Here is a 12,833-nt window from a genome sequence, read left to right on the forward strand (position 1 = left end):
CTTAACTTACATCTATCTGCCAAAAAGGAATCATCTTCCGGGAATTTGATTTCCAACCGAGATCTACATTTCAATTTCAACATATATAATAATGAAGATTCTAATTCAGTAACAATAACAACCCCGTTTTCTGCTTCTATCTCACAAGACGACACTACCCGGCACTCTCTATTGGCTCATAATATTATCACTTCAAGCAACCCTAACAATCACTCGAACCGATAATTTACAGTATACCATCAGAACGTCCGCAGCCTATGCACTAAAACAATTGAACTTTTTCGACCCTCTCTGCTTCCGACTATGACGTGATAGTATTTACAGAAACATGACTTAATAAGAATATACTCGATACAGAACTAACCGACCAGTATACCATCTATCGAACCGATCGTAATAATCTCACTAGCCGTTGTGTTTGTGGTGGAGGTGTTCTGATAGGAATCAGAAAAGGCTTTCAGAGTAGTATTGTGACCGTTTCTGCAGCAGACTGTCTAAAGCAAACAGCTGTTCGTCTTCTCTCATCGTTTGTGCAATATATCTTCCACCAAACTCGGATATCTCTCTTTACGAGCAACATGCAGTTTTTGTGATGGAAATAATTACAAAATTTGCTAGTCTTGATAGGGTTATAGTTTTGGGTGACTATAATCTTTTGCTGCTACACTGGAGCTTCGACGATGAAGTCGATTTCCTATTACCTACAAATGCAGCTTCAGAACATGAAATTTTATTCGTTGAAATGATGATTGCTTCTGTTTGGCAACAGATAAATTATTTGACAAAACAGAATGGTAAACTGCTTGAACTAACATTTGTTAACTGTGCCAGTGATTGTGAAGTTTTTGTACTCTCTTCTTCTCTGTTGAGATTGGATCGCCATCATCCTCCCTTCGTATTTAAAATTGAAGTCTCACTTTTTTCGAACGTGGATGTCGAGGAAGACACGCTCTACGATTTCAATCGGTGTGACTACCATGAATTGAATGCTAAAATTTAACCTATAAATTGGGTTGATATACTGACGCAAGGAACATTAGATGAAGCAGAGCATCCTTCTCCGATTTGGATGAAACCTTGCACATGGCTTCAGTATGGCAAACCATAAGTTTTGAACCGATGGAGAGGTCAATCCGACTCACGACTGATTTTTAAAAAGGGCGTATGTATTTTCGCATATCACGAAAATTGCCTTTTTCAAATCGTTGTAACTGGAGTTGCTCAGCAGTTGAAAAGTTTTACCGTTAGCTAGACTCTATTTTTCAACATCTCGTTCCTCGGAAACGACATATAAGTCACTCAAATAACCAACGACCTTGGTGGAACAGTGAGCTTCGCAACCTTCGGAACCGCCTAAAGAAGGCTCGAAAACGGGGTTTTCGGACAAAATGTGAAAATGATAAATTGCTCGTGCGAGATTTGGAACGTCAGTTCGATTCACTCAATGCATCGTGTTTTCGGATTTATATATACCGACTGGAAAGAAATTAATTCAATTCTAATTCAAAAAAGTTTTGGTTTTATGTTCGGAATAAAGCGTCTTCTCGTGGAATTCCCGAAAATGTTTTCTACGGAAATCACTCGTCTAGAGCAGCTTTGGATTCAGCAAACCTATTTGCGTCATTCTTTCAAAGTGTGCTAAGTAATAACTCACCAGCTTTGTCAGAATCGTACCTGAATAGCCTACCGATGTATAATCTGAACTTACCAGCGATTGTGTTCACGGCAAGTGAAGTGTATACTAATCTGCAATATTTCAATGTGTATACTAATCTGCAATATGTCAATATGTCTTCTCGTGGAATTCCCGAAAATGTTTTCTACGGAAATCACTCGTCTAGAGCAGCTTTGGATTTAGCGAACCTATTTGCGTCATTCTTTCAAAGTGTGCTAAGTAATAACTCACCAGCTTTGTCAGAATCGTACCTGAATAGCCTACCGATGTATAATCTGAACTTACCAGCGATTGTGTTCACGGCAAGTGAAGTGTATACTAATCTGCAATATGTCAATGGATCGAAAGGACCAGGATGGATTTATAAAAGAATGCTCTTCTGCTTTAACTTTGCCGGCTTCACTGATTTTCAATCGTTCCTTAGCTGAGAGTTATTTTCCGGCGAAATGGAAAGAAGTTTCAATCATTCCGATTCATAAAACTGGTAACGTTCATGACGTCGATAACTACAGAGTTCCATTCTGAGTTGCTTACCAAAAGTTTTCGAATGTATGTTGTTAGACATACATTGGATTGAGATACCAATCCAGCAGTAAAGCACAATATCAACACTAAACAGCATGACTTTGTCAGAAAACGATCAACAACGACTAATATGATGAGCTACGTTTCTACACTGATTGACAAACTCTAAAAACGAGAAGAAGTTGATGCGTTGTACGTCGATTTTTCTAAAGCTTTCGATTGTGTACCCCATCTGCTCGCAAGAGAAAAATTGAGGCGTAGTGGTTTCCCCGACTCGCTGATTGATTGGATTTATTCGTATCTCAGAAATCGCATAGCCGCAGTTCGTGTAGGATCTATTCTTTCTGATCCTTTCAACATTATATCAGGTGTTCCCCAAGGAAGCCATCTAGGTCCACTACTGTTTGTACTGCTCGTGAATGACCTATGTGGAGAATTATCGTCGTCTAAAGTAATGTATGCAGACGATCTCAAAGTGTATCGCATCATTACCACCCTTGTGGGTTGATGTGCCTTACAAATGGACGTTGACAAAGTTATTGACTGGTGTGGCAGAAACGGTGTGAATATAAACATAAAAAATGCAGTGCAATTACTTTCTCACGATCGCAATCTCCGATCGTATTTGAATGCTCTATGATGGCTGTTCCAGTTCCACGCGTTTCTGCTGTTAAAGATTTGGGCATCGTCCTTGATCGTAAGCTTCGTTTCATCGAACAATGATCTCTAGTTACGGCAAAGGCTTACGCAGTTTTAGGACTTATCAAACGCAACACCAGAGACTTTGATGATGTGTATTGCCTAAAGACAGTTTACGTCGCTTTAGTACGCAGTATTTTGGAATACGGAGTAATAGTCTGGGCACCCTACCACAACGTCCACATCGATCGAATCGAACGAGATCAAAAATGTTCCATTCGATTTGCGCTACGACGACTTCCATGGCAAAACCGTCTTCAATTACCCAGCTACGAAAATCGCTGCGCTCAGATTAATCTTCCTACAAAAAAGACGATTTTTTCTTCAGCAACTGTTTGATTTCGACTTGCTCCCAAATAACTGGAAGCAGGTCGAAAACAAAGAGTCGCTGAAGAAAAATTCGTAATTCACCCACACACATCAGCTACGATGGAGTAACGATACTGCGGATGAGCAGAGCCAAGCCCAATTCCATCAACAACTGTCGATCCCAATTAGTTTTCCGAATCTATTCCTTAAATTATTAATAAAACCTTGCGATCAAGGTCAAGAGCGAACTTAACACACTTAAGGCTCTTAGGCCAGTCCTGTTCGCTTCCCAAATAGTCACTACCTGCTTCGCGCGCGAGGCTCAAACGTTTGTAGACTGCTCATTATTTTTAACTCTCAAACAAACTAAAAATCCATCATCATCATAACGAACACAGTAACTAAATACGTCTCACAATAATATATATAAACAAAAAACCTGTTTTAATCCACCTAGTGGTGTAATGATGCCTTTCTCATATCAATCAAACTATCATATATAATACTGTGATATTCTTCAAAATTATTTTTCCTCGATTCTTAAAAGAATAATCGAAATAGATTTGTTTAACCGTCTACTGATAAAAACTATCAATTGGAAAAGATTTGAGGTCGATTTAGAAAACTTTTTACGGTTTTTCGCTCTTTTCAGTGATGGTATAAAATTTTTAAAACACTTTACCCTACCCACTGATGAAATTCAGGAATTACGTATGGGATACCTATATTTCCGGATCCGGAAGTCGGATCCGCATGAAATTCAGGAATAACGCATGGGACCACAGGACCTTTCATTTGAACCTAAGTTTGTGAAAATCGGTCGCGCCATCTATGAGAAAAATTAAAACACATATTTTCTTTTTTGCACATTTTACCCCATAACTCCCGAACCGGAAGTCGGATCCAAATAATATTCAGGAATTTTGTATGGGACCTCAAGACCTTTCATTTGAATTTAAGTTTGTGAAAATCGATTCAACCATCTCTGAGAAAAGTTAGTGCACTTATTTTCACAATTTTTTGCACATTTTACCCCATAATTCCGGAACCGGAAGTCGGATCCAAATAATATTCAGGAATTTTGTATGGGACTATGAGACCTTTCATTTGAATCTAAGTTTGTGAAAATCGGTTCAGCCATCTCCGAGAAAAGTTAGTGCAAAAAAAACGTTACATACACACACACATACACACACAGACATTTTGCGTACTCGACGAACTGAGTCGAATGGTATATGACACTCGGCCTTCCGGGCCTCGGTTCAAAAGTCGGTTTTCACAGTGATTGCATAACCTTTCTATATGAGAAAGGCAAAAAATACAATCTTCGTAATACGTAAAAAATAAAAAATCTAAATAATTTGAACGAACTGTGACTATGTGTGAAATACATAACTATGTGTGAAATACATAACTTTTTAAACTGCACCAATGTTTTCTATTTTCTCCTTCCAAAACAAAGGCGCATTTAATATTAAAATATTTATGTTAGGTTGATGGGAGTAGTTGTATAGTAATAGTCTGTGCGATAGTTTTATTTTAATCGAAGACAAACTTAAACTTAAAGTAAATAATGGAAAATTTGGTGAGGGCACGGCATGCCCTCTTACTTACTGAGCTTGATGTTACCTGAAGGGTGAACATCAAGTTGAATGCGTCGGCTTATAATTATAAAGTTTGCAGCTGGGTCACAAATTTTCTGTGGTTATAATTACTGTTTCTAAACTTATTTACACATGGGATTGTTTTGTTTTCATTTTGCTATATGTGAATTAAATTTCCTAATCTTACGGTCGTCCTTACATGTGCTTTCTCCTTTCACGCCATCCTGTTCCATGGGTTGCTTTATCTATGGGGTGGTCGAACAGTTGTTAGTCTCGGTCTCTGGGTACCGTGTCGTTTTCATTTCTAATAGCTCGTTCTTCTGAATTGGCGCTGCTCATCAAGGCTTCACGTTGATTAGTCATCCGCTTCGTTGGGCATGGTTTAGAATTGATCGTTGTCTCATTTGAGATTTGGGCATCATCGTTCCACAAAATGTGTTTCTATTGTCTGTTAATGTATTTCATTTGATTTCGTAGTTGTTTTATCCGTAATGTCTTATTTTGTGACGGATCGACCAATAACTTCAATTTTCATACGTTTGTTTGCGGTACTGAGTCCACTGAGTACAATATAGGGTAGCAATTTGAAATGTTGTGGCATACCCACACAAGTCGGCTTTTATCGGTGTCGACTGCGTTTACCTCCTTCTTGTCTTATTATCAGTTGTACTTGACGATGTAGCAATTTGTACGTTGCCATTACTTCAATTCCTTCAAACAGTCTTCCATACTGAGTATTCGTAAGTTTTCTGCCTATGTTTTTTAGCTCCGCTGCTCATCCTTCCGACATCTTGATGGTTCCACGGTTCTCTGCGTCATCAACTTCGACCAAACTCTCTCGTTCTCTTAGGTAGCTTGGCTAAGCTACCGACATCTTTCCTTAGATCCGCGACGCTTGTTTTGAACACACACGCAGTTCAGGATTCCAAATTGTAGTAAAAAAAATCTTGTCATTTTGTATAGTTCTATTTTTTACTTTGAAAATGATGTAAATTGTGAACATTTGCGTTATTGTTTCTTAAGGATTTGAATAATATTAGTGAGGCCGGGGGCAAGTGTCCCCGCTGCCCCTCTGTAAATGCGACCCTGACTGCTTCAGATTTCGGTGAAAATCTTGAAGAGCAATACTACATAATTCGCTTCAATTCTATCGCAAGCGTTCAACATCGTTGTATAATACTCTTCCTGGTGAACTCAAACAAATCTCCAATTCGATCATATTCAAAATGAAATTAAAAGCAGAGATAGCTAACTATATTCTGTAATCGTATTAACCGTGTTTTGTGTTTGTTCCGTTCATTCCGCCTGTAAAAAGGCAGTTGCGAACAATCAAGGAAGCGGGATTTACTGGAGCCTGCGCCACTACGGATCACATATTCGCGATAAGACAAGTACTCCAGAAGTGTCGTGAATGCAACTTACCCATGCATCACCTATTAATTATTCATAGCGGCATACGACACAATCGATCGAGAACAACTATGGCAGATCATGCACGAGCACGATTTTCCGGATAAACTGACGCGATTGGTCGATGTAACGATAGATAGAGTGATGTGCTACGTCCGAGTATCTGGGACGCTCTCGAGTCCCTTCGAATCTCAAAAAGAGCTACGGATAGGTGATGGACTCTCTTGTATCTTGTTCAATATTGCAATATTGCTTTCGAAGAGCGAGAATCAACACGAGTGGCACGATCTTCCGAAAGTCCATACAGGTATTTGGCTTCGCATACGATATTGATATTGTGACACGTAACCTTGATAAGTTGATGGAAACATACATCGAACAAAAAGCTGAAGCTATGCGTATTGGACTGGCCATTAATGCATCAAAAACAAAATACATGAGAGGAAGAGGCTCTAGAGAAGAAACAGTACGCCTCCACCATATATTCGTGTATATGGGCTCACTGGTGACCACCGATAAGGATACCAGCAGAAAAATCCAGAGGCGTATTTTGGCAGAAAATTGTGCGTACTTTGGACTCAGAAAAACCCTACGATCGAGAAAAGTACGCCACCGCATGAAATTTACCATCTACAAAACGCTCATTACACCGGTTGTTCTCTATGGCCACGAGACCTGGACTATGTTGGCAGAGCACCACGCGCACTTAGTGTTTTCGAAATAAAGGTATTGAGGGCCATCTATGGCGGAGTGCAGATGGAAGACGGAACGTGGAGACGGCGTATGAATCACGAACTGCAACAGCTGCTAGGATAACCACTCATCGTACGGACAGCTAAAATCGGACGTCTACGATGGGCTAGGCATGTCACAAGGATATCGGACGACAGCCCTGTGAAAATGGTTCTTGAATCTAATCCGACTGGTACAAGAAGAAGGGGAGCGCAGCGATCAAGCGACGAGCAGCCATGGACCAAGTTATGTGGAGACGTATGCTTGATACAGCAAACGACACCCCAGGACTGACAGTTATACTGTTAGGTTCCGAAAGAAAACTCCAAAAGGGAACTCACCCAATTTTCTTAAACTTAGAATCAAATGAAAGGACTTGCGATTCTTTATAGAATTGCTGAATTTCATCTGATTCCGGAATCACAGAGTCATGTGTGTGTTTGAAATTTCAAGCCGTCGTATAATGTGACGACGCAAAAAAGGAAACAATCTTCTAACTTGAGCTTAAAACTTCCAAAATGTAGGTGTTATCACTTGCTTGCCATACGAATCGACTTCAGATATATCTGGTACCTTGCAATTATGGCCAAAAACTCCGAAACAAAACCCATTCACTTTATTCCGCAACGGCTCAACTGATTTTCACAAATAAAAAACCCAAACAAAAGGCAATCTGGATTTACAGGGAGAAGTGTGTTTAAAATTTCAAACCGAGACTGCAGAATCTGGAAAAAGTCTTCTAATTTTGGCACGAAAAGATTTCGATTTTTAGCAAAGCATAACTAACAAACTTTCCAAACAAACAACTGGTTTTTGTTTATTAGTTTGGATGCACTCCCACGGTTCTAGATCATTATATGCCCCCAGATTATTTACACTTTACACATTTTTTTATCACAAGACCCTTTTTTTATCACAAGACCCTTATGCGAACTTGGAAGAAAAATGATTTTTTGTCGTGAATACGACTTACTTTACTCTTGGGCACCTTTTCAAAATTTACCCTGTACAAGAATGGGCAGAATTTTATCACGAATATCTTTTGATGTTCATTTCTTCTAGTGCTTCAGACGGAGGTGAGATTCTCTTATCAACATCAGTAAGAACAAACCAAGTATAAAGCGTGAAACGTCCAGGTCGTGCTTTCATTTGGGCTTCGATCGTCGGGAGCAGCAGTCGTCAGCAGATCTTTTGCGTGGTACAAAACCTAAAAAATCGTGCTCTAATTTGGACTTCGTTCGTCAGGAAGAGCAGACGGCAATGAAAGTGCAGTATACGACAAATTTTTCAACCAGTTGTAGTATGTAGTAGAATTTTCTGCTGATTTGCTATATAAAATGCATAGCACCGACTCAGATTAGATTCGAACTCAACTCGTTACTCTCCATCACGAACGCCTTCGTAAAAAGTTTTTTTTAACCACCATTATTTTATCATAATATTTAATTGTATGTCAGAATGATCAATGTAACTAATCTGTACTTTGGGTGTATCGTTTCTAATTCTAGAAGCAAGAAAGTGGAAAGCTTGCAAAGTCACACAATCGATCAACTAATTGATATTCAGATGTACAAAGAAAAAGTATAAGTGCATACCATCCATCTTAGGAGAGAAAAATCAGGCTATTATACAAATAGTCATCTCATTAGTAGAGTCGCAGTATCATTTTTCCAAATACTTGTTTTTCAATCAACGAATAGTGATAAAATCGAATACTATATCTCTGCTTCGGCTCTAAGAAACTATAACCAAAAAAAAAATAGTTCGAGTCAATTCATCGAACAGAAACAGCAGATCTCGTTGTAACTAATGGGTTTCGTATATGAGATGACTACAGGAGCTTAGATGACAACTGAAACCGTTACCTTATATCTGAAATTTCGCATTTCAGTTTGGATCGCTGTATAGCAGAGCAATAAAATGAATAAAGAACCCTGAGCTCACGCTGTGCAGCAAACGAATTCAACTAGTATTTGGTATACAGCACGTCTCCATGAGCACCAATTTTCTTTCATCTACACAGTAAAAAATAATTGAATTTAAAGGTGACGTAAATTCGCATATGACTCAAATCATAAGAACGTAATTTGTAATTTGACTGAATTTTACAAGAATGATCTACATATGTGTCGAACATACACTACTTTTAATGTAGACGAAAGATTTACATGATTCAAGACTTAAAAAAATGTCAGAATGCATTAAATATTTGTAAGATTTACTGTAAAAATGTGTTATTTTTTACGCTCGTATATGTCGGTCTTAGAAGACGTAGATTTACACGATATTTTCCAGGTGTGTATTCAATGGAGGAATAACAGAACAAATGAAAAACGTCCACTCTGCTGCCTGGGTTGACATCAACTGACCAAAACATATGACAGAGCTACTCATTATAACTGTGATTGGCTCGTGAAACCATAGGTCAATTCAAACAGATTTTTCAATTGGGTACTGTTGATACAAAGCGATGTTCCTGTATGTTCATAGAATATCTTCACCAAATTTCCAAACATTTATCCCAGTTACCGGAATATCGGGGAGAAGGGAGGCGGAAAAAAAGTTCCTTGCTCGCCACTGTTGCCACCCCTGACTATGAGGGTTGAAACTGTTTTCTGTTCCATCATAGATAATAATATTGTTACCTGTCCGTAATTTGGAATATGCTTCGACGTATAATCCTCTATTTAATTGTTCGTTATTTGTCCAATCCAAAACTGCAGAAGTAACATTGAGCTCGATCCATCCATCAAATTCTGGTGATACATCTATTTCTGACAGCTTCAGTAGTATTTCTTGTCTGTAGACGAAAAATAAACGAAACTCAATTAACTATTTCCTATTCTAATAATTATGAATAATTTCCTAATTATAAAAAATGTAGCTTGATTGATATTTTTGTTTTCCTGGCGCCACCCTCAATAAAAATTTAGAGGAACAAACAAAATAGAATTGCCGTGAATACGAATAAAACGATCTTATGTTAATTAAACGATGATGTTTTGCAAAATAAAGGTAATATTTGTAGTGCATTGAAATTACAGACTTGTAAACTGAAACAAAGGTAAGATATTACCTTACAGTGATTGGCTATATCAACTTAAGTTTTTGTTCGTAAGACTTATACATATTTGTTTGTTATTAAAAATAAAAATAAAGATGACTTTCGATAAACATAGGCTAATTTGGAAGCTAACAGTGTCAATCAAATTTGAAAGGGTTATGGCGAACATTTTTGGTTCGAGAGATGTAATGTTATACGAGGTCTGTTCAAAAAGTTCCCGGATTTTTTTAATTGCGCGCGTCTGGAGAGTCCGGTGGTCAATTTTTTTTTATTGTGTTGGTACATATGTCCCTAATGTATGGTGAAATTTTCAGCTGTATTCATTGTTTACATTCTGTCTTGTAGCGGCTGGTGTAGACGTGTTTTTTAGCTCGGCGATTTTTGTTATTTTAAACAATGGAAGAATTGAAGAGTCAAAGAACTTGTATTAAATTTTGCGTGAAAAATGAAATAAAGTGTAACCAAGAGTGCGAAATGTTACAGAGAGCCTACGGTGAGTCTGCTATGAAAAAAACAAGTGTTTACGAGTGGTATAAGCGTTTCCAAGATGGCCGCGAAGACGTTGAAGACGACGAACGCTCCGGTCGACCCAGCACGTCAATAATCGATGAAAATGTGGGAAAAGTGCAAAAAAATGATTATGGATGATCGCCGAATCACTATTAGAGAAGTTGCTGATGAAGTTGGCATATCAGTTGGCCCGATTTATGGAAAAACAATACATGGGTTTTGCACCACGATAACGCACCTGCTCATTCATCGTTGCTTATTCGTAATTTTTTGGCTAAAAACAAGACTTTAATCATGCCCCAACCACCTTATTCACCAGATATCGCTCCATGTGATTTTTTCCTGTTCCCAAAGTTGAAGAGACCCATGAAAGGACAGCGTTTTTCATCGATTGAAGTGATAAAGGCAGAATCGCTGAGAGTGCTACAGAGCATTACAAAAAGTGACTATCAGGGGTGTTTCGAAGACTGGAAAAAACGCTGGCATAAGTGTATTATATCTAGGGGGATTACTTTGAAGGGGACCATATAGATGTAGACGAATAAATAAATATTTTTTTAGAAAAATGAGAATTCCGGGTACTTTTTGAACAGACCTCGTATGTGACGTAACCGGCGAATCCCAGTGTTTTTCAATACGCCAAAATTTCTCAGAGATGGATTTTGCGGAGGTAAAAAGATGGATCTACGATCTATCCGCTATCACCAATATTAGCTGACATCGTCATGGAAACCCTCATCGACACAGTGATTAAAAATGTACCGTTTAAAATACCGGTGCTCCGCAAATATGTTGACGATTTAACACTATCGTTACCTCACGATCAAGTTCAATACATATAAGACAAATTCAACAGCTATAACCAGAAGTCACAGCCATTTGATCTTGGTAGGTAGTGACACTGTACGTAATTCATGCTATGGACGAGATAGAAGTAGATAGCTAGCAAAGAAGTAGATATTATTTAACCTGATTGCAGTGTTTTCCAACGAAGAAACTGATCCGCTCGAAACCCGCAAATCTTGAAAACGGCGTTGAGAAATCCAGAAAAATCCATGTCTCAAGCCTCAGTTTGGCGGCAGAATTATGCAAAGTAGATAATTTTGGATGGGGCTTACTTGGCACTAAAAAAGTATGGAAATCGGACTGGAGTGACTATGATGCGCGAGAATCGAGAAGACTACATCAGCAGAAACAAGCAGAAATGTAAACAACATCAACAACAATTTAAGAAATCATAGTAATTACAATAAGGATTACCTTTTCCGTGGCTCTTGTTACCCTAGCAATGATCATATAATAAGAAGACAACACAACAGCATCCTACCACCAGACAGAGTGCTCCTCGCGGTTGCGAAAGACCGCTTTTCTAGGCCGTTAGCAAATTAAAGAACTCGAGCACGTATGGGTGAAAACTCGTCTGGCAGAGGAAACACATATTTTTCTGCTCAGAGTATTTTCCCCCAAACAACACCCGTAAAGAAGTATATGAAAAGTTTTTCCAGATTGCTGAAGAAATCATAACTAACCTTCCTTCCGAAGTGAAAGTACACATTTATGGTGACTTCAATCAACGTGACATTAACTTTTTCCCAGACTCTGAAAATGAGAGCATCCTACTACCAGTGGTAGGAGTGAATGAAACCCTCGAATATATCTTCGATCAAGTTGCATGCTTAGGACTCAACCAAATGAATTACGTTAAAAATTGTTACTTAGATTTTTTTACTGTCAAATTCGCAAGAAGAATCCCTAACCCCCTTATGGAAAAATGAAAGATTTCACACAGCAATTTAGTTGTCAAATATTTGTTTGAGTATAATAGACTCGATGAATATGAGTATGACGAGGTCTTTCAGATAACATAAAGCTAAAATTAAGTACCATTGATTGGTAAACCATTTTCAGAGAGTCTAATATTGAAACATCTGTGGAAATGTTTTATAATATTTTATTTGATACTATTAATGATCAGGAACTTTTTAAGAGGATCTAACTCTAAAAATCCAAATAGAAACTTACTTACAAACTTGTGATCAATTGAATCTGGCAATTGAAATTGCTTCTGAGGAGTACTATTCAAAAACGGAGAGTGAAATTAAATCTTGCCCGAAGAATTTCTTTAATTACGTAAAACATAAACTGAAATCTAATACTTTTCCTTCAAAAAAGATTTTCAAGGATAAGACTGCTGACAACTCGGAAGATTTTTTACAGTATTTGTAATTTACTTTCAAGAAACCTATACTACGTTTTCTGAAGAGGATCGAGACCGTGAATATTTTAGTTTCCTCCCCTGAACATG

At 38.1% G+C, this 12,833-nt stretch overlaps 1 protein-coding gene across 2 annotated transcripts in view; it reads right to left on the reverse strand.

The window, feature by feature from the left end:
* Positions 1-12,833, reverse strand: part of LOC131440673 (protein 60A-like) — a 160,947-nt gene that overhangs the window by 42,147 nt on the left and 105,967 nt on the right. For both annotated transcript variants that reach the window (XM_058612157.1, XM_058612158.1), the window contains exon 4: positions 9,600-9,754. In XM_058612157.1, the coding sequence (XP_058468140.1) occupies positions 9,600-9,754 (155 nt within the window). The remainder of the gene's footprint in view (positions 1-9,599; positions 9,755-12,833) is intronic.

Source organism: Malaya genurostris, chromosome 1 (assembly GCF_030247185.1).
Source record: "Malaya genurostris strain Urasoe2022 chromosome 1, Malgen_1.1, whole genome shotgun sequence".
In the NCBI taxonomy this organism is placed as follows: Eukaryota; Metazoa; Arthropoda; class Insecta; order Diptera; family Culicidae; genus Malaya; species Malaya genurostris.